The sequence below is a fragment of the Hemitrygon akajei genome, chromosome 19 (assembly GCF_048418815.1).
Source record: "Hemitrygon akajei chromosome 19, sHemAka1.3, whole genome shotgun sequence".
NCBI classification, from domain to species: domain Eukaryota; kingdom Metazoa; phylum Chordata; class Chondrichthyes; order Myliobatiformes; family Dasyatidae; genus Hemitrygon; species Hemitrygon akajei.
The window spans coordinates 3,959,092-3,982,205 of record NC_133142.1 but is presented as its reverse complement, the minus strand read 5'-3'; the positions used below and the strand labels follow the sequence as shown (position 1 = coordinate 3,982,205).

General features: G+C 42.9%; 1 protein-coding gene across 1 annotated transcript in view; it reads left to right on the top strand.

The window, feature by feature from the left end:
* Positions 1–292: 292 nt before the first annotated feature.
* rpn1 (ribophorin I) overlaps positions 293–23,114 on the top strand; it is a 39,298-nt gene continuing 16,476 nt past the window's right edge. Inside the window, exons 1-3 of the mRNA XM_073071992.1 lie at positions 293–615; positions 17,195–17,259; positions 21,246–21,552. Coding sequence (XP_072928093.1) covers positions 379–615; positions 17,195–17,259; positions 21,246–21,552 — 609 coding nt within the window. The 5' untranslated portion in view covers positions 293–378. The remainder of the gene's footprint in view (positions 616–17,194; positions 17,260–21,245; positions 21,553–23,114) is intronic.

Sequence of the window (23,114 nt, the reverse complement as noted above, 5' to 3'; positions counted from 1 at the left end):
GCCGGCGAACGCCATGTTTCCCTCCGTGGGGCGGAGCTGTCGCTCATTGGTTTCTCTAGATGTCAATCTTTGCTGGACCCCGCTTCGTGTGTCGATTGGATGAATTGTAAACCAAGGCGGCAGATCATTGATTACGCTTGATGTCTATCTTCACCGGGGAGAGGGTCGTGTGTCGATTGGATGACTCTTGAAAAGACGGGGCGGGGACTATGTGCTTGAAAGCAGGTCTATTGGTTTTCTGAGATGTCAATCTCCGCGGGACCCCCACGCTGCATCTGCTAATTGGATGGTTCGAGATGGAGGCGGGGTCGGCGCGTTGGAGCGGCGGCCTGTGGCGACCCGCTCGGAAGAATCCGATTTCATCGGTCACTCTGTGAAATGAGGGTGTCCCTCTCCATCCCCATCTTGGTTTGCGGCCTCTTGGCTTCGCTGCGGCCGGTCGATGGCGAGTCCCTGGTCAACGAGGAGGTCCGGCGCTCCATTGATTTGGGCACCCACCTGGCCAAGATCACGGCTGAGGTGACGCTAGCCAACGGCGGGCCCTCGGCGGCTTCCTCCTTCCTCCTGGCTCTGGAGCCCGGTCTGGAGGACCACCTGGCCTATCTCGGAGTCAACGTAAGCTTTTGCATTTGACGTCCGAATGTCGCTGTAGCCTTTTATAGTTTAATTGCAAATCGAAAAAAGTTTCACTGTCTGCGCTGCAAAATATGTAAACTTCCTCAGGTGCATTTTGCAGAAACAGCCAGTTGGCCAAGTAATATTGTTTTAAACTTGGAGGCGAGGTAGTTCTGCGCGCCCGGGGTAGACAATGAATGACAGGAGTGGTGTTTCCGTGTTGGTGAAACTGGAGCGTTTGACACGTATGCACTAAACTCCAGTGCCTTACTCCATTGGTTCGGGGGACATTTGCCCCGCAAAGGTATCTGTTTCAATCCCATTCCATCCAACAAAAAGTTAAAACAATTTTTAAAAGATTCTTCTGAAGGGAAGGAACTCTGAAGTTTTCTCTTAAGCCAGATTTCTTCCTCAGCTAGTTTTGCTCGTCTGCATTTGCCCATATTCCTTTAAACCTCTTCTGTCCAGTTACATAACATAATACGGACTCTGGTTCACAATTTTGTGCCAATCTTTTTGCACACCTATTCTTAAAATCAATCTAACACTGTCCAACTACATGACCTTCCATGAAACAAAAATTGAAGGTCATCTTGGGGGAAGGGTTCGACCGATCTTCAGAGTAGACGTGCAAAAAGATTGGCTAAAGGGTTTACAAGAGGGAATCTGCAGATGCTGGAAATTTAAACAACAACACACACAAAATGCTGGTGGAACACAGCTTCTCCCTATAGATGCTGCCTGGCCTGTTGTGTTCCACCAGCATTTTGTGTGTGTTATTGGCTGAAGGGTTTGTCATGTGCTGTTCTGATCTATGTACCTATCTAAGAGTTTTTTAAATGCCCCTAATGTATTTCTATTTTATGTCATCGTGGCAACACCACCTGGTTTGGAGAGGCCACTACATAGGGCTGGAAAAGGTTACAGACGCAGTCAGCTCCATCAGCAGTAGCCTCCCCAGCATTGAGGACATCTTCAAAAAGTGAAGTTTTGAAATGGGGCATTCATTATTACATGTCCTCTTCTCTTTGCTGCCATCAGGGAGGTGGTACAGGATCCTGAAGTCAACATTTTAGGAACAGCTTCTTTCCCTCCACCATTAGATTTCTGAATGGATGATGAATCCATGTAAGCTACCTCACTGATTTCTTCTCTGTCTTCATGCTGTGTGTGTATGGATCTCATTGTCCCACTGTGAGGAGTTTGTGCCTTCTCCCCATGACCAAGAGCTTTCCTCCGGGTGCTCCACTTTCCTCCCACAGTCCACAGACGCACCAGTTGGTGGGTCAGTTAGTCATTGTAAATTGTCCTGTGATTATGCTGGGAATAATTCAGGGAATTGCTCAGCAGCGTGGCCTATTCTCTGCTGTGTCCCAATAAACAAATATTATACATTGCTGCCACAAAACAATTTCATGACGTGCTGGTGAAATTAATGTTGATTCTGATTCTGATCTGAGTTTCTTAAATGACCTGTTCAAATCTGTGCCCTCATATCCTCTTTAAAACGTGTTCTTTTATCAGAATCAGGTTTAGCATCACTAGTGTATGTTGTGAAATTTTAAACACAAAGTCTGCAGTTGCTGGAAGTCCAAAATAACATGCACAAAATGCTGGAGGAGCTCAGCAGGTCAGGCAGCATATATGTAAATTGAACTTTCAGTCTGAAACCTTTCTTCAGGACTGAAGAAGTGTCTTGGCCTGAAACATTAACTATATATTTATTTCAATTGATGCTGCCTGACCTGCTGAGCTCCACCAGCACTTTTTGTGTGTGTTGTGAAATTTTTTGTTTGCAGCAGCAGTACATTGCAGACATAATAAAAATAAATTAAAACAGGAAAAATATTTTTTTTTTAAATAAGTAGTCCATTCAGAAATCTAAAGGAGTGGGGGAAAAGCTGTTCCTGAAATATTGTGTGTCTTCAGGCTTCCCTGATGGTAGCAATGAGAAGACAGTATGTCCTGGGTGATAGGGGCTCTCACTGATGAATGCCATCTTTTTGAAGGTGTCCTCGATGCTGGGCTTTGCTCAACAGAGGTTGGAGATGGCCAGAATCAACTCCTGCCTAAGTAAGGCCCTTGACCTTACTTGTAGCATTTTTGTTCATTCATTCTTTGGGGTTATCTTCTGTTTCGTGGATGTCTCTAAAGAGTAAGAATTTCAGTTTGTATACTGTATACATTTTGATATTAAATGGAACCATTGTCCCACTGTAATTTGCCTATTTCCACAACAGGTTTATAGCAGATACAATTTTTCTGGCTCTCCACTCGCCCCTGAGTTACCTGAGCAGTAGCAACACCTACATTAGGCTGCTGTTTATTGATTACAGCTCACTTCAACACAATCATATGCTTAATTATAATCACCAAGACCTTTGTTCCCCCCCTCTGCAAATGGATGCTAAGTTGTTTTTGATACCTTACTGTTTGGGGGTTTGGCTCTCATACTTGCATTAGTGTACCCCTCAGTCGTCATCACTTCGAGGAAAAACAGTCTATCCAATCTCTCCCCATAACTAGAAATCTTGAACCCATGCAGCATCCTGTGAAGCTGCTCTGCACTCTTCAGCACAATCACCTTCTTGGTTGCTCCTTCTCAGGCTAGCCCTCAGTGGGGATTCATTTGCTCCAACTGTGATCTTATGGGATTTGAAGTGTCTGATGAGGTCGATTATGGATGGGTGCATAGTTGATGAGGCGGTGCATTCCTGCAGATTAACCGAGCCATTGTGTGTTTCCAAATGGATCTGAAGTTTACATAGCCATCCAGACTGAAGCTTTAGAAGGAAATGGTCAGACTGCATTTGGAGTATTATAAGCAATTTCTGGCCCCATATCTAAAAACGGATGTTCTGGCATCAGAGAATCTAGAGAAGGTTCACAAGAGTGATCCTGGGAATAAAAGGGTTAATATATGATGAGCATTTGATGGCTCTGGGCCTGTAATTGATGGATTTCAGAAGAATGAGGGTGGGGGGGAATCTCATTGAAACCTACTGAATATTGAAAGGTGTAGATCAAGTGGACATGGAGAGGATGTTTCTTAATAGTGAGGGAGTCTAGGACCAGAGGACATGGCCTCAGAATAGAAGGACATTCCTTTAGAACAGAGATGAGGGTACTTTCTTTAGCCAGAGGCTGGTGAATCTGTGAGGTTCTTGATTAGTAAGGGTGTCAAAGGCTACAGGGAGAAGATAGGAGAATGGGGTTGAGAGGAAAAATCAGCCATTGAATGGCAGAGCAGACTCAGTGGATCGAAATGGCCTAATTCTGTTCCAATGTCTTATGGCAAGACTGTTGATCGTAGCCCAAAGATTCTCGCAAGTTGGAACCATTGAGTTATTTCAAGGAGGGTTTTAACTCATCCTTGAATCTTTTCTGCAGTCTCCTGGTAATTTCTTCCTGTGATGAAGCTCAGAATAGTGTTGATTTTAGAAGTCTGGTAAATTGGTTTATTATCATGCATACTGAGCTACAGTGGAAAGCACATCTTGCATACTACTGTTCATACAGATCAATTCATTACCACAGTGTACTGAAGTACTACAAAGTAAACAAGCAATGCAGAATACAGAGCTACAGTGTACTGTATGCAGACAATAAGGTGCAAGGCCATAATGAGATAGATTGTGAGGTCGAGTCCATTTTATCACACTATAGAACCTTTCGATAGCGTTATAACAGTGTGATAGAAGCTGAGCCTGGCGGTAATGTGCTTTCTGGCTTTTGCCTGATTGTTGGGGCAGGGGAGGGGAGAAGGAAGAATGTTTGGAGTGAGTGGGGTCTTTGATTAGGCCGGCTGCTTCACAGTGTAGACAGAGTTCATGGAGGGGAGGCTGGTTTCTTTGCTGGTGATGGTATCAAGCATGCAATTGGTGTAACCTGCCACGTGTGGCCAACCAAATATAACTAGAGCAACACACAATGCTGGAGGAATTCATCAGGTCAGGCAGCATCTATTGAAAAGATACACAGTCGATGTTGCAGGCTGAGACCCTCCTTTAATCCTGCTCAACAGTTGTTTGTCCACCATGCTAGGTATAGTCTTTTATTGACTGCACCTTGAGAAAACAAATCTCAGGGCTGTATATGGTGACGTACATGTACTTTGATAATAAAGTTACTGTGAGCTTTGAACTTCATTACACAGGGCACTGGCGTACAGTAGTGTGCAAAAGTCTCCAGCACCTATATATGGCTAGGGTGCCTGAGTTTTTTACATAGTATTGTAGTAATTTTATGTGTTGCTCTGTACTGCTGCCACAAAAAAAAAACAAATTTCATGACATTTGTGAGTGATGATAAACCTGATTCTGATATGGGTATCTGGTGGACAGATAGTGGGAAGGGGGTAGGGAGAGTGGAATCAGGTTGGGAAAGGAGGAAAGGCGAGGGAAGCACCAGAGAGATATTCTGTAATGATCAATAAACCAATTGCTTGGAATAAAATGACCTTGCCTGGTGTCTCGGGGCTGGGTGCGTCCGCACCAGCGCCACCCCCCCGGCCCTTAGCACTCCTTCCTGCCACTTGACCCACAACCCTCCTGCAGTGCTCCACCCTCGCCATTCCCAATATGCTTTGCTCCCACCAAATTTACAAACTCATCTCCACATTGACAAAAAATACAGTACTGAGCAAAAGACTTGAGCACCTTAGCTATACATATGTGATAAGACTTTCACACAGTGCTCTAAAACAAGGTAAAATAATAATCATGCAAAATAAAGTGTAACAGCTGCAGAGAGTGCCGTGCAGGTAGACAATAATGTGCAAGATCATAGTGAGGTAGATTGAGACTAAGGGTCTAATTTATGAGACTAGGCAACCGTTCAGTATTACAACAGCGGATTAGAAGCTTTCTTTCAGCTCGAAGATGAGTGCTGTCCCACTTTAGTGTTTTCTGCCTGATGAGAGAAGAAAGAATGTACAAAGTTCAAAATAATTTTATTATCAAAGTACCTATTTGTTAGGCCGGCTGGTGGCGTAGTGGCATCAGCAATGGACTTCGAGGCAGGTGGTCCTGAGTTCGAATCTGGCCGGGTCCCAACCTGGGCAGCAGCAGTATCTGCGTGGAAGAAAGGCCTGGCAGTCTACTTCCACATCTTGCCATGAAAACACTGAGATCGTGAAGAGCCGGGTGTGGACCAAGATAGGCTGGTAACGATGTTTACTCCTGGGAACCTGGAGCTGTCAACCTCAGCACTGTTGATGTATACAGGAGCACTGTCCACTTGCAATTTGTAGATGATACTTGTAGTCTGAGGAGTATTTACATAAGGTGGTACTAACAGGAAATGATAACGTATCAGTGGGTGGAGGTGTTGGTCAGCATTACTGCTCAGAGAAAGTAATTGAGTTTGGTGGTCATGGCATGGATGCTGTGTAGCCTCTCTAATGGGAGTGGGACAAACAGTCCATGTACCTATCCAAACTTCTCTTGCAGTTGAAGTTGCATCAATCACTTTTGCTGGTAGCTCGTTCCACACTTACCACACTCCTGAGTTTTAAAGAAAATAGTTCCTCCTCCTGTTTCCCTAAACATTTCAGCTTTAACCCATGACCTCTAGTTCTAGACTCACCCAACCTCAGTGGAAAAAGCTTGCTTGCATTTACCCTATCTACACTGCTCATAATTTTGGAAAACCTCTGTCAAATCTCCTCTCGTTCTCCTACAATCCAGAGGGGGTTAAAAAAAATCCTGAATTTTTCACCCTTTCATTATAATTCAGGTCTTCATTTATTTAATACCAATTCCTAATTACATGAGCATCATGAAGATGCTGAACAGTAATATTAAGCAAGAAGTTAAAAATTAGATTAGATTAGATTCAACTTTATTGTCATTGTGCCGAGTACAGATACAAAGCCAAATGAAATGCAGTTAGCATCTAACCAGAAATGCAAAGAATAGTGTTATTTACAAAATAACTGCGAATAAAAAGTAAGTGCTACAGCACACAAATACAAAAGTATTGAGACAGTACAATATGGATGCAATACTGCTTAGCGCTTCCTGTGCCTGCTGGTGCAGGAGCGGAGGCTCCTGCAGCACCGACCGGATGGGAGGAGAGTAAAAAGTCCATGGTTAGGGTGAGATGCATCCTTAATAATGCTTTTTGCCCTGCCCAGGCAGCGTTAATGGTAGATGTTCTCAATGGTGGGCAATTGGGTGCCGATAATCCGCTGGGCAGTTTTCACCACACGTTGGAGTGCTTTGCGGTCCGATACGGGACAATTGCCACACCACACTGAGATGCAGTTGGTGAGTATGTTCTCAATGGTACAGCAGTAAAAGTCCATCAGTATCCTGGGACAGAGGTGAGCTTTCATGATGCTCTGCAGGAAATAAAGGCACTTGGGTGCTCTGGGTTCCTCCCATAATCCAAAGACTTGTTAGGTTACGGTTAGTAAGTTGTGAGCATGCTAAATGGGCACTGGAAGCATGGTGACACTTGCGGACTGCCCCCAGCACATCCTTGGACTGTGTCGATCCCTGACGCAAACTATGCATGCAACAAATAATGCTTATTTATTGAGATACAGCACAGAGTAGGCCATTCCAGCCTTTTGAGCCATGCTGCCCAGCAATCCCCCGATTTAACTCTGGTCTAATTGCAGGACAATTTACCATGCCCAATTATCCTACCAACCAGTTTGTCTTTGGACTGTGGGAGGAAATACACACGGTCATGGGGAAAATGTACTCTTCAACACACAAAAGGCTGGAGGAACTCAACAGGTCAGGCAGTATCCATGGAGAGGAATAAATAGTTGACGTGTTGAGCTCTTAATTCTTTCTCTTTATCTAAGCCAGCCATTTGCCTGTGTTGGGCCAATATCCCGCTGTTCCTTTCCTATCCTGATACTTGTTTTAAACGTAGAGTTCCCAAGATAGGGTGATGGTAGTTCTGGCAAGTTGAGGTGGTGCTGCGTGTAGGTTGCGTACACACTTTACAGGAGTGGTGTCCTGATTAAGCAGGTTGTATTGTTTTGAATTTCAAGCTGCATGAATGTTGCTGATGCTGTTTTCCAGGGAAGTGTTAAGAGTTCCCAGTGCATTCCTGATTTGTACATTATAGATGAAGGGAAAGGTTTGAAGAGTTGATAGTTGGCCTCTCCCACAAGCTACACAGCTTCTGTCTCTGTATGTATAGTAATGGTAACTAGTCCAGGTAACTTGGAGCTCAGTGGTGCCCACTCCAGCCCCACAATGTTAATGTTTTTGTGAAATTTTGTAGTGGTGTTATAGTTGCTGTGCCAATATGTCAAAAAGGCAGCAATTGTCATTAAGGACCCCCCCCCCATCATCCAGGACATGTCCTCTTCTCATTGCTACCATCAATGAGGAGGTACAGAAACCTGAAGGCACACACTTAACCCCTCAGGAACAGCTTCTTCCTCTCTGCCATCAGTTTTCTGAATGGCAATGAATTTCTCTTTTTGCACTAGGGTGCTTAAGACTTTTGCACAGTACTGTATTTGTCAATCTGGAGCAGAAAGCAAGTTTGTAAATCTGGCGGGAGTAAAGGATGTTTGGAATGGTGAGGGTGGAGTTCAGCAGGAGAGGTGTGAGGTGGCAGAGGAGTTGTGCCAGGGGTAGGGGGGAGTGGGTGTGGGTGCAGGTACACCTAGCCCTGAGACAACAGGCAAGGTTATTTGATTCCAGTCAATTGGTTTATTGGTCATTATAGAATGTCTCTGGTGTTTCCCGTTCTCTCCCCTCTCCCATCCACTTTTCCCAATCACGATTCCCCTCTCTCTGCCCCCTTCCTACTCTCAGTCCACAGTAAAGACCCATATCAGAAACAGGTTTATCATCACTCACATATGTCTTGATTTTTTTCCCACAGCAGTATAGTGCAATACATAAAATAACTATAGTACTGTGCAAAATATGTGCCTAAAACTTTTGCACAGTATTGTATGCCAGTGATATTAAATCTGATTCTCTTGCTGAAGGCGTCCATCGATTGTCATTTGTGAGAATCAGCCCAAAATTAATCTTGTTGCTTCCTACAAATGAAATGTGATACTCAGAATTGAGAATTCGCATTGCTGTCTGGTTTGAGTGTTGCCAGCATTTCCCTTTACTTTGCCTTTTAATTTCAGATATACGGGATCAGTAGTTTCATTAGTTTCCCTGAATCCCATCCTTGTTTTCCTGGGACAATAGTTACTCAGTGATTTATATTTACACAAAATCCTGAAGGTGGCAAAACTGTCTGAAGTCCTTAACAGCATATTCGAACTAAATTTAACATTAAAACATGCTGAAGTATCTTGTGCTTTGGACAACTAGTATTTACTGTCCACATCTGTGATATCACTATGATATCGAATAGATGCTATTTTATTTTTTGAGATACAGTGAGGAATTGGCCCTTCGAGCCACACCACCCAGCAACCTCCGATTTAATCCGAGCCTAATCATGCGACAATCTACAGTGACTAATTAACCTACTATGGGAGGAAACCAGAGCACCCAGAGGAAACGCACAGTCACGGAGAATGCGCTAACTCCTTGCAGGCAGCAATGGAAAATGTCGAACAGGCTAGATTACTGCAATGTACTTTTTAGTGGCCTTCCAAAGCAATCTATTGACAAACTTCAACTCATTCAGAATGCTGCTGCTAGACTTTTAACCAAAACCAGGGTGAGGGCACATATTATTCGCATCATGGCTACTCTGCATTGGCTCCCTGTATCTTTTAGAATTGATTTGATAGTTCTCTTATTTTTAAATCTCTTAATTGTCTGGGACCTTAGTACATCACAGAATCGTTTTTGATTTATAATCCTGCTCAAGCTCTCAGGTGTTCTTTCACTGGTCTCTTAAATTTAAACAATCTCCCTCAAAAAAAATTGGCAGGTCAGCTTTTTTTGAATTGGGGTCCTAAAGTGTGAAACTCAATACTAAAACTATAAGGGATGCAGACTCGGTTGACACCAGCTCAAAATCCGTTTATTTAACCTTGTTTTTAACTAACATCTTTTTGTCTTTTATTTTCAAGTTTATTTTTTATTTTTATATTTTATTTTCATGTTTGCAATTTATCCCATTGTGAAGCATTTTGAACTACACCATCTGTATGAAAAGTGCTCTAAAAATGTTATTATCACTTGTTCCATTCCTCATGAAGGAGGGACATGGTAGCGTGGGAGTTTGGACATTTTCAGTCCAGCCACCACAAAAGTCAGGATTTCCCATTTCACTTTGACTTCCCATTCCGATTCCAACATGTCAGTCTAGGGCTACCTTTGATGAGACAACAGGGGCACTCAGGTTGTAGCAACACCTCGTATTCTGTCTGGGTAGCCTCTAACAATGCCATGAACATTGACCTGGTAATTTCTTCCCCTCTTCCTTACTTTCTCTCTATTCTGGTTACCCTTGCACCCCTTCTGACCTGCCCATCACTCTGGTTCCCTGCCTTCTTCCTTTTCTCCCATATTCACTGCCCTCTCCTGTCAGATTCCTCCTTCAGTCCTTTACCTTTTCCACCTATCACCTGCCAGTTTATACTCTTCTCCCTCTCTTTCCCCCCCCCCTCCCCACTTTATTCTGCCTTCTGTCCCACTCCTTTCCAGGCCAACAGTGTTAACAGTTTATTCCCCTCCATTGCTGGACCTGCTGAGTTGTGTACATTGTTTCGGATTTCCATCATCTGCAGAATCTCTCATGTTTGAATAGATAACCTATTATGCTGGCAGACGTTTTCCAAAGTTTAAACATGGCCTCAAGAAACTAGAGGTATTTTCGAAATACTCATATGTGTAAGAAGTTTGAATCTCTCTTACAAATGCTAATTGATTGTGGAATCAGAAATTCCAGACATAGAAGGAGACCTTCACACTTCACAAGGCTTGATCTGTAATGTTCTAGGTCAGGACTTGAAATGCTCATCCACCATTATGTCCACACCACCTTCCCAGACACAGTTACATAGACCCACAAAGCACTGACTCATTCTGGTGCTATCGGTCCTCTTGTCTAAATAAACATTGATATCAACCACTACTCTCCCACCCCACATATTTTTCAAAGAATGTATGTGCATCCAATGGGGCTGTATGCTATTGAGCTGAGACCCTGGTGTGAACAGCTGACCTCCAAGTGTTCTGTTGGTGATAGCTTACCCCATGGCTTGGTGTGAAAGAGGTCTACGAAGGGGCAAACTGAGGCAGGTATGCATCTGCTCACCACTAATGTAAAGATTAAAGTTCAGCTTTCTCTCTGACTCAGAAACACAGTGAAATGCATCTTATTTTGTGTCAACAACCAACAGTCTGAGGATGTTGAGGGACCATGGGGGGAAAGAGGGCATGGTAGTGTAGTGTTAGCACAATACCTTACAGTACCAGCAACCTGGGTTCAATTCCCACTGCTGCCTGTAAGAAGTTTGTATGTTCTCCCTGTGACTGCGTGGTTTCCTCTGGGTGCTCCAATTTCCTCTCAGTCCAAAGACCTGCCGGTTGGTAGGTTAATTTGTCATTGTACATTGGCTAGGATTAAATCGGGGGATTGCTGTGCAGTGCGGCTGGAAGGTTTTATTCTGTACTATATCTCAATCGATACAGACTCCTTACAGACAGCAGTGGAAGTTGAACCCTGGCCACTGGCACTGTCTCACGTTAAAGTAACCACTTCACTACGGTGCTGAGCGTATCATGGTCTCTGGAATTACATAATCTCTCATTTGTGGCAACATCTGTGGAATCAAACAGAATTAATATCTCAGGTTAAAGAACCTGTGTCAGGAGTGGGAAGAACAGAAGCTACGTTGCAGAGGGTGAGGGAGGGAAGGATCTAACAAAGCGAATATCAGTGGATTTTGCTGAGGCCAAGGTTACTCATTTGATTTTGATGCACAGTGGATTCTGGTTAATAAGGACACATCAGAATCAACACATTTTAGCCTAATTAAGCGGCTGCCCCAATTAACCAATGTTTCATTGAAATAGTTTGAGGTATAAAAAAGACAAACTATTTAATTGAGTAACAAGTGCATTTAAATGAAATACAGAACAAACTAGAACATTACCAATACTACTAGTACTATAAAACTGCGTGTAGTTCATAATCATTATCGATGGAGGAATTCATCCAGTGTACCCTGCCATGTTCTGTTGATTGACTGTAAATGAACAAAATCAGTGCAGACACCTAGTGTGAATAATGGACTGCCTTTATACAACGTTTTCAATTATTTCATCCTCCAAATCTTTTTCATTGTAACACTCACAACAATTGTCATCATCTTCACCAAGTTGGGAACTATGAAGAACTTGAAGCAGTGAAATCTGTTCATTTACACTCAGCTGTTTCTGGCATCTCCAAGCCTGAACTCTTGAAACTGCAGAGAGCAAAACAGCTCTGAATTGTCTGTTTATTTCTCACCAGCTGTCAGTGAGAAATCACTGCTTTTTAAACACAAACATGTGCAACTGACACAATTTTTTAAAAAACTGTTCTCTGTAAGCACGGTGCAGTGTCTGACGACTACACAAGTTCGTGCAACTGATGCTAGTTAGAAACTATTTGGGAACAGTCTTCTGTTTTAATTAGTGTCCCAAATAAATGAAAGGAATCCCGGCTATTTTCTAGATTAGTTTTTGTTCTTTAAGAGTTGTCCCAAATAAGCAACTGCCCCAGCTAACAATTAACTAGAATCCAATTTGTATGGAGCCAACAGGTTAACAAAGGCAGATAGAGGGACAGAACACCAAGTAGTGTGTAAAGCTCTCGTTTTCACTTACGAGATGCAAAAGACAGTGGCAGGTTGGATGCAAAATGGGCAAGAAATTGTGTCTGTGAAGGCAAGTGTTCGATTCATAGAGATCAATAGCCAGGTCAGTGTCTATTAACATTTATCGGTTTAGTTTAATTAATATATACTCTCTTGTCACTTGTTATGTGCATTTTATAAAACACCTTGAGTTTTGAATTGCCAATATTTCTTTATGCCCCTTGGAATTTTAGTTGCTGTTTTGTCCTTGCCATTCCTGTACTTTCTGTGAATATTAGGCACCAGCATCAGTGCCAGTGCCAAGGATGGTATGGTAGCGTTGTGGCTAGCATAACACTTTACAGTGCCAATGATTGGAAAATCCCACCGCACACTCAATTCCCATCATAGTAAGGTGTTGGTACATTCTCTGTGTGACTATTGTTGGTACATTCTCTCTGTGGCTTTCTCCCATGTTTCAATGGCATATGGATTAGGGTTAGTGAGTTGTGGGCATGCTATGTTGGCATTGGAGGCATAGTGACACATGGGAGGCGTCATTTAATTACCAACAAATCTATTGATCATAATGCATTTTGCTAGTTTTGATTTACATGTGAAAAATAAAGAATCAGAATCAAGTTTAATATCACCGGCATATGTCATGAAATTTGTTAACTTAGCGACAGCAGTACATGTACAATGAAATATAGAATAAACAATAAGTAAATCAATTACAGTCAGTATGTATGTGTATTAAATTTAAAATAGTGCAAAAACAGAAATAATGAGAGGTAGTGTTCATGGGTTCAATTTCCATTTAGAAATCAGATGGCAGAGGGGAAGGTGTTCCTGAATCACTGTCTGCCTTCAGGCTTCAGTACCTCCTTCCTGACAGTAACAATGAGTAGAGAGCATATCCTGGGTGATGGGGTCCTTAATGATGGACACTGCCTTTCTGAGGCACTGCTCAACTCGATGTACAATGACTTTTTTTGTGTATGGCTGCTTTTCATCCCACTCTAACCGTTGATTTGAGTGTCCTTAGAAATACAGGAGTTACAATCTCATCCCATTGTCCTGATGTTAATTTGCTAGTCTGTACCCGTGTTCCACCTTTCATTTTGGCTTGATAAAATTGGCCAGTTCTCATACAGAATAGTCATGGTATTCTGTTAATCAGTGGTATTAGAAGGTGAGCTGTCATTAAGTTCCATGTGAATTCTGGTCTTAACTGGTGTGTTGTCTGGAGGGGAAGAATGTTGCTGTGTTTATTTATTGAGATACAGCATGGAATAGGTCCCTCGAGCTGAGCTTGCCAAGTAATCACCTGATTTAACCCTAGCCTAATCAGGGGACAATTTACAATGTCCAAATAACCTACCAGCTGTTATCTCCTTGGACTGTGGGAGTAAGCCGGAGCACCCAGAGAAAACCAATGCGGTCACGGGGAGAATGGACAAATTTATGGGCAGCAGCAGAAACTGCACCCTGATCGCCTGTGCTGTAAAGCATTTTGCTAACCACTGCACTACCATGCTGCAGAATATCTCCAGAATATGGATCTTGAAGCCATTTACACTCTCGTTCATTCAGTAAATGTCTGAAAATCCTGGTTCCCTTCCACGGTTGCATTGACTATTTTGTTAACAGTAAACCAAGTGTATTCATGTCACCCTCTGTGAGCCCCTCGCCACCCCCACCTGATCTCTACCTGGACGCTGTTGTTTACCATATCACTCTGGTTCACCTTGGCATCTTCAGATATGCCATTTCATTGTTTCTAATAATATCGTGGTTAAGGAGGTCTGTACAGTTGTTTGGGGGAAAGGTTCAAGTTGTGGGGAGGGTGGCAGTAAGAATGTTCGTTCCTCTTATCCTGATGTGGTAACGACACCTCGGTGTGAGGCAGGCTTCCGCTGGTGGGGCAGAGCGAGATAATATCCAGAGCAGAGGCACGGTGGTCGACATCAGCTTTACTCCGGAAGGCACACCATGACATGAAGGGGCCTGTGATAAAAATGAACTTGACTAGGATGTGAAAGCAGAGAGATTAATGATTAAACTGTCACAATACTTTAATAAGCCTGTGGCTTCAATATGAAAAGAGGGATTGTAAAACAGTTTATGAATCTTCAAGCAAGGCCTGGGTTTTATTTTTGAGGTAAATATGGTCTGAGAGCATTTTGGGACTTGGAAGAAATCATTACATTTTATAGTACTCATTGCACAAGTTTTAAATGAACATATTCATAACTTGAGCTCTCTGGTGCTCAGCGTTGGCTGGGTGAGTCTGATTGCTCTGACTGTATAACACGACGAGTTGAAGAGCTGAGTGGGTTTCAGGTGGGAGCTAGAGTGAGTGTGGATAACGGTGAGGGTTTCAGCAGCTGCCAAGCTGAGACACACTTTCTACAGCAATAAAGTGAGAGGTAATGCCGATATAACACTAAGTTGGCAAGGGATCTAGTTGGGCATGGAGGTTTGCCAAGAAGTTGGTAGTTGTGGGACTTGTGATGGACACTGAAGATGGTGGCTCTGCTCTTCATGGTGTGCAGTTGAAAGACATGTTTGATTGTGATTTTCTAGTACCAGTTGTCAGGCAGTGTGACAAACTGAGTGTGGTATCCAACAATTGGGGATGGAGGTGAGGATAGGGAGGCTTTTGGTGGGGTTATTTCTGTATGAAATGTTTGAAAATTCTGGATATAAACAAAATACGCTCAAACTTTACATACTTCAAAGCTGGCCTACAAATGGGGAACCATGCAACCCATTAGAAACTAGTGCTTGAAATGGAAACGGATCTTTACAGGTAAATGTACGAGATTGCAAGTTACCTCTTTAAAAACATCAAAGTGGTATAGACTTCAGTTCCTTAAAATCTAAATTTGAATTGTCCAACTTTCCGGGTTGCCAGTGCAAATTCAAAGCATCTTCTCTGTTTACTGTCCAGCTGAGAGTGGGCTAAGATCATTCTCATGGCCCTTGTAGAGCACCTGCTCTTTGTTTAGACTACTATAGCAAGCAAATTGGCAAAAGGAATACTCAGGTTAAAGTTTTTTTTTTGTTGACTCTAACTTTAAAAGCATAATATTTTGGGACTGAAATGTCCCCACCTCCCATTATCTCCCTGTAATAACTGGTCGAAGGCAAAGGGCAGTATTGACCACTGTGGTTTCAAATGGTCTAGGGTCTCACTTGTGAAATGGAGCACTCTTAGCGAAGAATATTATCTATGGCTCTTGCATTGGCTGTGAAGTGCTTTGTGTTATCCTAAAGCATGTGTGGTATTAATGCAGTTCTCTTCAATGAATGATATTTCACTTCACTGTCAAATCAGTGATTGCTTTCCTTTGGTCTGATCTGCTTTTTGTGGACTGACCATGAAAACAAGTTTAAAATTTATTATCAAAGTGCATGTATGTACTATATACAAACTGGAAATTCATTTTCTTGTGGGCATTCAACCAGTGTGTCAAAGACAACTAACTCTGCAACCACTAAAAGGAAATAAGAATAAAGCAGTAATAAAATCGAGAACATGATATTAAAAAGTCCTTGAAAGTGAGTCCATTGGTTGTGGAAACAGTTCAGTGCTGGGGCAAATAAAAAGGCAGAAGCATTTTGTGTTTAAGAAAAACCATAGCAACTGATTTATTGAACACCAAAAACTAAGCAAAGTGTGATAAAAGTCTTTAACACAATTGCATTATCATGTCAGAACAGCCTCTTAAAGTGAGCCCAACCTAATGTCAGTGGTTGTGAATTCTGTATACTTCCACCAACTATAAGGATCCTTGATGCTGTTTTCCTGCGACAGCACTCTGTGATGGAGGGAAGGGCTTTACTTGTGATGAACTGGGCTATATCCACTACTTTTTGTATTTTTTTTGTCAAGGTACTGGTGTTTCGATACCAGGCTGTGATGCAGCCAGTCTATATAATCTCAATTGTATATCTATAAAACTCTGCCATTGAGACACCCTCCATTCTGATCGGTGCTTTTGGGGCAATATACTCCTTTCCAGTCCAGAAAAATTGAGTGTAGGTATTCTAACCTACACAAAATGGAGGGACTCAGTGTGAGCTAAGTCTTTTCTCTTTGAAACAAAGGAGGATGAGAGGTGACTTGATAGAGATGGACAAGATGAGAAGAGGCATCAATCGAGTGGACAGCCAGAAGCCTTTTTCCCAGGGTTGAAATGACTCATATAATGCGGCATAGTTTTAAGGTGAATGGAGAAAAGTATAGGGAAGGTGCCAGAAGTAAGTTCTTTACAGAGAGCGGTGAGTGCAAGGAACACCCTGCCAAGGATGGTGGTAGAGGCAGATCCATTAGGGGCATTTACGATATTCTTAGATAGAAACATGGATGATAGGAAAAATGGAGGGCTATGTAGGAGGGAAGGGTTAGACTGATCTTAAAGAAGGTTAAAAGTCAACACAACATCTGGAGCCAATGTGCTGTGCTGCAATCTTCTCTGTTCTAAGTCAGACAGCATCTACGAGGGGGAATAAGCAGTCAGCATTTTGGACCAAGAGCCTTCATCAGGAATGGTCTAATCAGCCAATCGGCAGCCAATCCTGATGAAGGGTATTGACCCAAAATGTAGAATGTTTATTCCTCTCCATAGATGCTGCCTAATCTGCTGAGTTCCTTCAGCATTTTGTATGTGTTGCTCAAGATTTCCAGCATCTGTTCCACTATTGTTGAGAAGTGTTAAATCATTTAAATAATTGAATGTGTTTTCTTCTTGTTTTGAACTTGGACATTGGACAAAATTAATATGTAATTGTTGGGACTGCATTTGGCTTCATAAATTTAACTTTTTTTTATTCCAGTTAAAAACCAATGATGAAGAAGAAACTTCATTGAATCTGGAAGAGACTTCAGTCAGAGGACAGAGGTAAATGATTCATTCTCACTTGTGTAGGAGCACGGTAGTTTTACTGTTAGCGCAGAGTTTTACAGCACTAGCTGTAAGATCGGGGTTTAATTCCTGCCAGTCTCCATAAGGAGTCTGTATGTTCTCCCCATGACCGCGTGGGTTTGTGCTCAGGCTCCCTCCCACATTCCAAAGACATACGGGTTAGGGTTAGTAAGTTACTGACATGCTATGTTGGCAGTGGAAGCATGACAGCACTTGTGGGCTGCCCCCAGCACATCCTTGGACTGTTTTGGTCATTTGACACAAAAGAGACGTTTCACTGTTTTGAGGTACATGTAACAAATAAAGCTAATCTTTTCATTTGCATTCTATTCCTAGATTTTTTCCCCTGTTCTCTCTTCAACAGTAAGAATGGATTTAGTCATTCTTATTAATTTAACTCGAGCTGCAACTCGTACAACTGTCTTCCTGAAATTCAACCTACGTCTCTCTTCCAGTGATCAAATATTTTTCCAATCCTCTTATACATGAGTGAATCTGATTCGATCCTCCAAATACCAATTTTATCATCTAAAATGCCAGGAGTTCATGGGATGGGATTTCCTGGTGGCCATCCATTTAATTCCATTTGTTCCAACATGCTGACCCATAGCCTCTGCTGCCACGAAGAGGCCACTCTCAAGCTGGAGCACAACACCATATTCTGTCAGGGTAGCCGCCAACCTGACAGCATGAACGTTGATTCCTGTAACTTCCGGCAATTTCTCCCCAATCCCTCTTTTCTTGTTCCAGTCCCTATTCAGGTTCCCCTCTTACCCCTTCTTTTCTGCCTCTTACCTCCCTCTGGTTTCCCTTCTTCCCATGATCCACTCTCCTTTCCTATCAGATTCCTTCTTCTCCAGCCCTTTACCTTTTCTACCTATCCCCCACTTCTAAGCTTCTTACTTTATCCACCTCCCCCTTCACTTATCACCTGCCAAGTTGTACAACTTCCCTTCCCCTCGCCTCCCTATTCTGGCTACCCCACCGAACTTCCTTTCCAGTCCTGGAGAAGGGTCTCTGTCCAAAATGTTGAACATTGATTAATTTCCTCAGATGCTGCCTGACCTGCTAAGTTCCCCAGGCATTTTGAGTGTGTTAGTCAGGAATTCCCGTGGGTCCATTTTCCAAACAAAATTGAAAAAGCATCACTAATCATATAAATTTTGGAAACAGTCGAGTGGGTTTGTGGAGGCTAAATCTGGAACTGCAGAAGGTGGGATGAATGGCTATGGGTTTTGTTGCTGCTGGAATTTGCAAGCATGTAGTCAATGAAAAGAAAGCAAACTGCTGCAGAAACTCAGTGTCAGGCAGCATCTGTGGAGGCAAAAAGAATGGTGCAGGGTCTCAACCTGAAACATTGACCATTCCCTGCCTCCACGGATGCTGTCTGAGCTGAGTTCCTCTAGTGTGGTGGTTTTCTGCTCCAGATCCCTGAGGAGGTACACAGATGTTGTTGGGTAATGGAAAGGAACCCCTGTCTTAGAGATATGAGATTGAGGGATGAATCTGAGTGTGCATAAAGTTGAGGGACATCAATAGGGTGAGTGCACAGTATTTTCCCACGGTTGGGAATCGAGAACTAGAGCATCTGATGGGAAACTTTTTCCACCCGGGGGTGGTCAGTATATGGACGGAGCTGCCAGGGAATGTGTCTGAAGCAGAAATATTAACAACATTTAAAAGGTACTTGGATAGGTACATGAATAGAAACAGTTTAGAACAGGGTTCCCAACCTATTTTATGCCATGGACCCTACTATTAACTGAAGGAGCTATGTATCCCTAAGTTGGGAATCACTGGTTTAGAACGATATCAGTCAAACACGGACACTTGGACTAACTTGGATGGGCGTGGGTCATTTGAGCTGAAGGGCCAGTTTCTTTGCTCTATGACTTATTACTCCCTCACCTGCAGCATTGAAACTAGTTGTAGCACTCCTATATTTGCCCACAGATTGGCTGATTGTATTTTCGTAACTTGTGAGAAGTAGCCAAAAGTGCTGAGAGTGGTTGCAGTTTTCTCCTCGACTGATGCTGTTGTATAGCACATGGGAAGGTACCCGTCTGCTGAGTTTTTTCATGGTCGTCTTGTGAAAAGTGGCAAAGCCCGGTTAATAGGTTCTGACTTAACATGGAGGGAGGTGAGGGGTAGCATTTTGGACTGTTGTGGTTGGTGATTGTCAGAGTAAGTTTAACTACAGGTGACTTGGGCGCTTGTCATTTTTCCTGCCTTCGACCTTGCACCTCAGTCATCCCAGAGTTATCTGCCATCTTGCTCTGTTACCCCATGAGATCACAGCTGAGCGCTGTACATCACTGACACTTCCATGCACAGAAACGGGCCCTTCAAACAAACTCCTTTGCCAACTGCAATGCCTACTTGAACTGGTCCCATTTACCTGTATCCCTATGTACCCGTCCAAATATCTTTTAAACATTGGAATTGTACCATAGCCGCAGACTTAAGACCATTTTGGCCCCTTAAGTCTGTTCTAACATTCCATCATAGCTGATTTATTAACCCTCTCAGCCCTATTCTACCTTTTCCCCATAACTTTTGAAATCCTTAAGAATCAAGAACCTATCAACCTCCACTTTAAATATACTTAGTGACTTGGCCTCCACAGCTGTCTGTGGCAATGAATTCCACAATTCATCACCGTCTGTCTAAAGTAACTCCTTATTTCTGTTCTAAAGGGGCGTCCTTGTATTCTGAAGCTGTGCCCCCAGTCCTAGACTACCCCATAAAGGAAATGTCCTCTCCACATCCATTCTATCTAGGCCTTTTAATATTCAGTAGGTTTCAATGCAATCCCCTCTTTATTCCAACAGGTTCTTCAGGTACGATGTTCCCTTAAGGAAACCATGCTGACTTTGTCCTATCTTGTCCTGTATCCCAACTACTCCATAACCTCATCCTTAACAATTTACTCCAACATCTTCCTGACCACTGAGGTCAGGCTAACTGGTCTATAATTTCCTTTCTGCTGCTTTCCTTTTTTTTAAAAAAAAATGGAGTGACATTTGCAATTTTCCAGTCCCCTAGAACCATGCCAGAGTCCAATGGTTTTTGAAAGATCATAACTAATGCCTCCACAATCTTTACCGCTTCCTCTTTCAGAACCCTAGGGTGCAGTTCATCTGGTCCAAGTGACAGATGTACCCTTGGATCTTTCAGCTTTTTGAGCACCTTCTTCCATGTAATAGTAACTGCACTCACTTCACTTCCCTCTCACCCCTCAACAACTGGCATACTGCTAGTGTCATCCACAGTGAAGACCGATATAAAATACTCATTTAGTTCACCTGCCATCTCCTTGTCCCTTATTATTGTTTCTCCAACCTCATTTTCTAGCAGACCTATATCCACTCTCAACTTTTATTTTATATACTTGAAAAAGCTTTTTCTATCCATGTTGATATTATTTGCTAGCTTGCTCTCATATTTCTTTTCCCTCCTAAATATCCTTTTAATTGCTCTGTAGGTTTTTAAAAGCTTCCCAATCCTCTATCTTCCCACTAATTTTTTCTTTGTTGTATGCCCTCTCTTTTGTTTTTATATTAGCTTTGACTTCCCTTGTCAGCCACTGTTGTACTCTTGCCATTTGAGTATTTCTTCATTTTTGGAATACTTCTATCCTGCACTTTCCTCATTTTTCCCAGAAACTCACGGCATTGCTGTCCTGCCAGCAGCTCCTTCCAATTTACTTTGGCCAACTCCTCTCTCAGACCACTTTACTCCACTGAAAAACCACTTGTCAGGCTTTACTTTTTCCCTGTCAAATTTCAAGTTGAACTCAGTCATGTTTGTTATCTTGTTTTTTTTTTTGTGCTGCATGGGCTCTGGAGTTACAATTATTTCGCTCTCTACGCTTGTGTACTGTGATGTTAATCGTGAATCTTGGGTCTGAGTAGTGTTTTTCTGGAGACTTTTTATTCATCACTTTTTATTTCCATTTCCAGTGGAAAGTTCTTCAAAGTGAAGCTGGGATCGAGCTTGGCAGCTGGTGCCAGAGTTAAGCTGACCATCGAAACCACGTTCACTCACGTCCTGCGGCCTTTCCCGACGCACATTGCCCAGGCTGAGAAACAGTTTGTGGTGTTTGAGGGCAGCCATTACTTCTACTCACCATACCCCACCAAGACCCAAATAACTCGGGTCAAGCTTGCTTCGAAGAACGTTGAAAGTTACACCAAACTTGGAAACCCCAGCAAATCTGAGGACTCCATCGAATATGGGCCATTCAAGGACATCGCTCCCTACAGCCAGGTGACAAGAACAACAGTTTTTGTTTCATTCTCCACTCTTTCCTTGCCACCTTCAGCAAACTTCCCACACCTTTTATTTCAGTGGCTTGAGTGACCCACAACTGGGAAGGACAGACAGTCTACTGGGGAATTTCAGTGAGTCGAACAGCATCTGCTTGGAGCGGAGGAATTGCTGACATTCAGTTTTGATCTCTGCATTGGGGCTGGGTTACATTGCAGAGATTTGCCCTGTAACATCGGCAATTCCTCCCCCACAGATAGTGGGTAACTTCACTCACCTCAACACTGAACTGATTCCCTGACCTATGGCCTCTACAACTCATGTTCTCAGTGACACATCCTGTACCAGGGGTTCCCAACCTTTCTATATACCATGGACCAGTAACATTAACAAAGGGGTCCATAGACCCCAGGTTTGGAACCCCTGCCCTATATGTACTTTCCTAACAAATTTACTTATCGATCTGCTGAGTTCTTCCAGCAAATTGCTTGTTGCTCTAGATTCCAGCATCTGTAGTGTCTTGTACCCTGCCTGTATATTGCCAGTTTCAGTTAGAATTGCCCCTTGCCGCATGGTTTTGGTGAGGGCAGAGTTCCACTTACTGCTTGTAGCCACTACACCAGCTGTAGTTGAAACCTGTTGCATGTGGTGGGAGAGGGGTGGCTTTGAGATTTGTTTCTGCCCATTAGGGTTGCATATTACATATTTAACGTTGCTGGGCCTTCAGTAAACGGAGAAAAGTCAACCTTGTGAATAAAGCAAAGGAACAAAATTACAAAGACCATAGGCATAGGAGCAGAATTAGGCCATTTAGCCCATCAAATCTGCTCCACCATTCCATCATGTCTGATTTATTATTCATCTCAACCCCATCCTCCTGTCTTCTCCCTATAACCTTTGATACCCTGACTAATCAAGAACCTATCAAAGTCTGTTTAAAAAATACCCATGACTTGGCCTCTAGCCATCTTTGGCAATAAATTCCACAGATTTATCACCCTCTGGCTAAAGAAATTCCTCCTCGTCTGCTTTAAAGATCGTCCTGGTATTCTGAGACTCCCTCACTGTAGGAACCAAGTGGCCCTGCATCCACCTTATAAATTTCCCACAAAGCAACTGGGATGTATCGGAACCTCTGCATAGACAGGATAGGATTAACATCAGGCAGACCTCCAGCACTGAATTCTGACAGCTGGCCACCCTTGCTGGGTTGTCCTTGCAAACATCTGTGGACCCCTGGCTAAATTTGCAGGTACTGGCCATAGAGATTTACTTGTGAAAATGGAGCTGAAGATTAGCACACACACAATGCTGGAGGAATTCAGCCGGTCAGGCAGCACTTATGGAGAGGGATAAATAGTCAACATTTCGGGCTGAGACCTTTCATCAGGAACTGCAGATGCTGGAGATCTGGGAGGTGGGGTTAAAATGCTGAGCTAGTTAGGCAGAATCTGAGGGGAGAGAGGAGGATAAATTTTCAGCTCAGTCTCTTCAGAGAATTAATTATATGTTACAGAAAGGATTAATATATTAGTATGCAGGCGGTGGGAAAATTATCCCTC